Source organism: Mirounga leonina, unplaced genomic scaffold (genome assembly GCF_011800145.1).
Source record: "Mirounga leonina isolate KUSES-001 unplaced genomic scaffold, KU_Mleo_1.0 Mir_176, whole genome shotgun sequence".
In the NCBI taxonomy this organism is placed as follows: Eukaryota; Metazoa; Chordata; class Mammalia; order Carnivora; family Phocidae; genus Mirounga; species Mirounga leonina.
The window spans coordinates 30,111,327-30,114,463 of record NW_023270454.1 but is presented as its reverse complement, the minus strand read 5'-3'; the positions used below and the strand labels follow the sequence as shown (position 1 = coordinate 30,114,463).

Here is a 3,137-nt window from a genome sequence, read left to right as displayed (position 1 = left end):
TGAACACCCTCATTTCTTTTGGTGAGGTAGTTGATACTTAGAGACGTTAAATCACTTTTCCCCATAGTGCATTTGTCCATGGCAGAGCCAAGACTAGAACTTCAGTTTAGAACTGAGACCAATAAATATGTGTTCTAGGAAAAAATACTTTATCACTGACGCTGTTCAGAATTGTGGGCCCTTTATTATTGTTCTTACATTACCTACAAAGTACCCCAGTGTGGATGACTCCCACGATCCTATAATTGCTGTGCTACAGGTAAACAGTAAACGAATAATGTGCATATAAGTTCCAATACAATAGAGTAGCCCAACTGCTGCTAATTAGATGAGATTTAGGCCAGAAGAAGAGTAAAAATGAGATGGAAATGGGATTTGTGCACGTACCCTGCCTCTGTCACACTCCAGGTCAGCTTTTGGCTTAGCAGTTACAAGAATATCCAACTCTGAGACTGAGAGAATAAATATTTGTTTTTTTACAAGCTCATTATGTTGTATATCCTAACACTATGCCAAATGTGTCGTCAGAATAGAATAATTAAAGGTCATTTTTTAAATTTGACCTCCATTGATTTATTTAATGTTTGTTATTTTGAATATAAAAGCAGAACTTAGCTAGTCAAATGATTTGGTCTGGCAGAATACTACTTTTTTTTTTTTTTTTTTATCAAACTGTTCCCAACACAGATCCTCTCCAAAGTTTAGAGTTCAGCTTCTGTACCAATTGAAATGAGAACCTAGCTAAGAGCACACAGAGAGGGCTGATTGGCTGGTGAAGAGAAAGCAGGATATATAAAAGGCAGCTGTAGAACATCTGGGAAGGTCAATGATATCATCCGTCCAGAGTCAAACCTCAGAGCTTATCAGACAGGGCGTTTTCACAATGAGTGGGTGCCCATTTTTAGGAAACAACTTTGGGTGAGTATTTACCTCTCTTTGAAGGATGGTCAGGCTCTTAGAAATGCCAACTAAGAACGCTTCCATTTCTGAATTTCAAAAGCATTCAAAATTGCCATCCTTCTTCTCTTGTTAAAAATCTCCTTTAAAATCCATTAGCGAGAGAATTTTCATCACTCATATTGTTAGTTATTATGTTTTCTCAAGATCTCCTGTTTTACTCCTCCCTTATTGAATCTGTAGATGTGCCTTTAAAAAATTATCCATAGAAGGCAATGAAGAAGACAAATCACAAACCGCTGTGAACAGAGCCAGCAAAGGAGGACTTCTCTATGGAAACTACCTTCATGTAAGTCATAGAGGGCTCAGCTTCCATGGTTAGGTGCTAAATTCTGCGAAGTGACATTTTCATGTTTTGGGGGTTTTTTTGTTCTTTGTTTTTGTTTTTACTTTTTTTCTCAGTCACCAGAAAGTTTTCTGGACATAAAGACGCAAATGTATGCTTTTTCAACTTTTGTTAGCACAATTCAGGAGACTCCTCTATGAAAATTCACGTCTCTGACAGAGGTACGGTACAAGCAGAGTGCAGAATCTTGAGCAGAAGAGCGTAAATGATAAGATAAAGTGTAGATAACTGGCAGGCATTGCACAACTTGTGTAAATAGGACATGGTCTCTAATATCTCAGCCTAGATAATTGTAAATGTATCCAGAAAAATGTATTTTTTAAATCCCTTATTGTAAAGTAGAAAAGTTGAAGACACATGTTTTCTTGAAATCATTAGTAAATGAAAGAGGGATATTACAAATGCAGTATTTGGAGGTCATAAATATGGCCTGTTTGTCTTCTATATTTTTTAAGAAGTGAAATGTTTAGAGCCTTTGCTACTTTCATTGATGGGTTTCTAAGGATGAGCTGATAAAGAATGTTAAGATCTTCTTAGAATACGCTCTTTGGGGGATAAAAGAGTAGAAGATAAACAGTGAGCCAAGTCAGTTACCAAGCTTTTATCATACTTATTTCAAGAGATAGAAAGGATGCAATTTCTCATTGAGTGCAATAGTACTTATTATGATAGAATCCTACCCAATGTAAGTTCTTCTGAAGAGAATAAAAATCATAAATTTAACTCATTCTTTATGATTAAGACTCATAATTGTTTAAAAAACAATAGTTTCTTCTAAAGAATTTGGGGATTTTTTTTCGATATTATATTCTACTTCTTATTAAAATTGATAAAAAAGTTTTATAACTTCAAAATTAATCTTTCTTTTTAAAAATTTTTTCTTAGCTTTATTGAGATATAATTGAAGTGTAACACTGTAAATTTAAGGTATATAACGTGGTAATTTGACACACTTATGTATTACAAAATGATTACTACCATAATATTAACTAACATATGCATTGTATCACATAATTACCATTTCTTTTTTGTGGTGAGGATATTTAAGACCTATTCTCTTAGCAACTTTTAAGAATATAATAGTTTATTCGCTATAATCACTATGCTATACTTTAGATACCCATAACTTATCCATCTTATAACTGTAAGTTTATACAAAATTAGTCTTTCTTTTTTGTTTGTTTGTTTCTTTAAAGTTGGAAAAGGTTTTGAATGCACAGGAACTTCAAAGTGAAATAAAAGGAAATAAAATCCATGATGAACATCTTTTTATCATAACTCATCAAGGTAAGGTGCACAAAAGGTTGGATAGTAACTATTCCACAGGCATTTCCCAACAATAATGAGGAAAGCTACAATACTTTTAACTATAAGATGGTGAAAGATCAAGGAATCACCTACCTTAGAAATGCTTGAGAATATTTTGCTGCCAGATAAATTTTCATAAGGCATCCCTCTAGAATTCATAACAGTCTTCTTTATGTTACTTCACTGCTAACTGGATCAGGTAGGACTTTAGCTCCTTCTTAAATCCAAGGGAACTTTCTATCTCTTGGAATTCACAAAGAATTTACAAGATAAAATGTTACTATTTTTCAACTTGGAACTTAAAAAAACTATTTTCAAGGAATATGTGGGTGGCTCAGTTGGTTGAGTGACTGACTCTTGATTTCAGCTTAGGTCATGATCTCAGGGTTGTGGGATGGAGACCTACATCAGGCTACTTGCTGAACGGGGAGTCTGCTGGAGATTCTCTCTCTCCCCCTTTCTCTGCCCACCCCCTGTAAAATAAATAAATAAATAAATAAATAAATAAATAAATAAATAAATAAAT

The 3,137-nt window shown here is 33.9% G+C and overlaps 1 protein-coding gene across 1 annotated transcript in view; it reads left to right on the top strand.

Moving 5' to 3' along the window:
- Positions 1 to 839: 839 nt before the first annotated feature.
- TDO2 (tryptophan 2,3-dioxygenase) overlaps positions 840 to 3,137 on the top strand; it is an 18,095-nt gene continuing 15,797 nt past the window's right edge. The window contains exons 1-3 of the mRNA XM_035022842.1: positions 840 to 918; positions 1,141 to 1,246; positions 2,500 to 2,590. Of these exons, the coding sequence (XP_034878733.1) occupies positions 884 to 918; positions 1,141 to 1,246; positions 2,500 to 2,590 (232 nt within the window). The 5' untranslated portion in view covers positions 840 to 883. The remainder of the gene's footprint in view (positions 919 to 1,140; positions 1,247 to 2,499; positions 2,591 to 3,137) is intronic.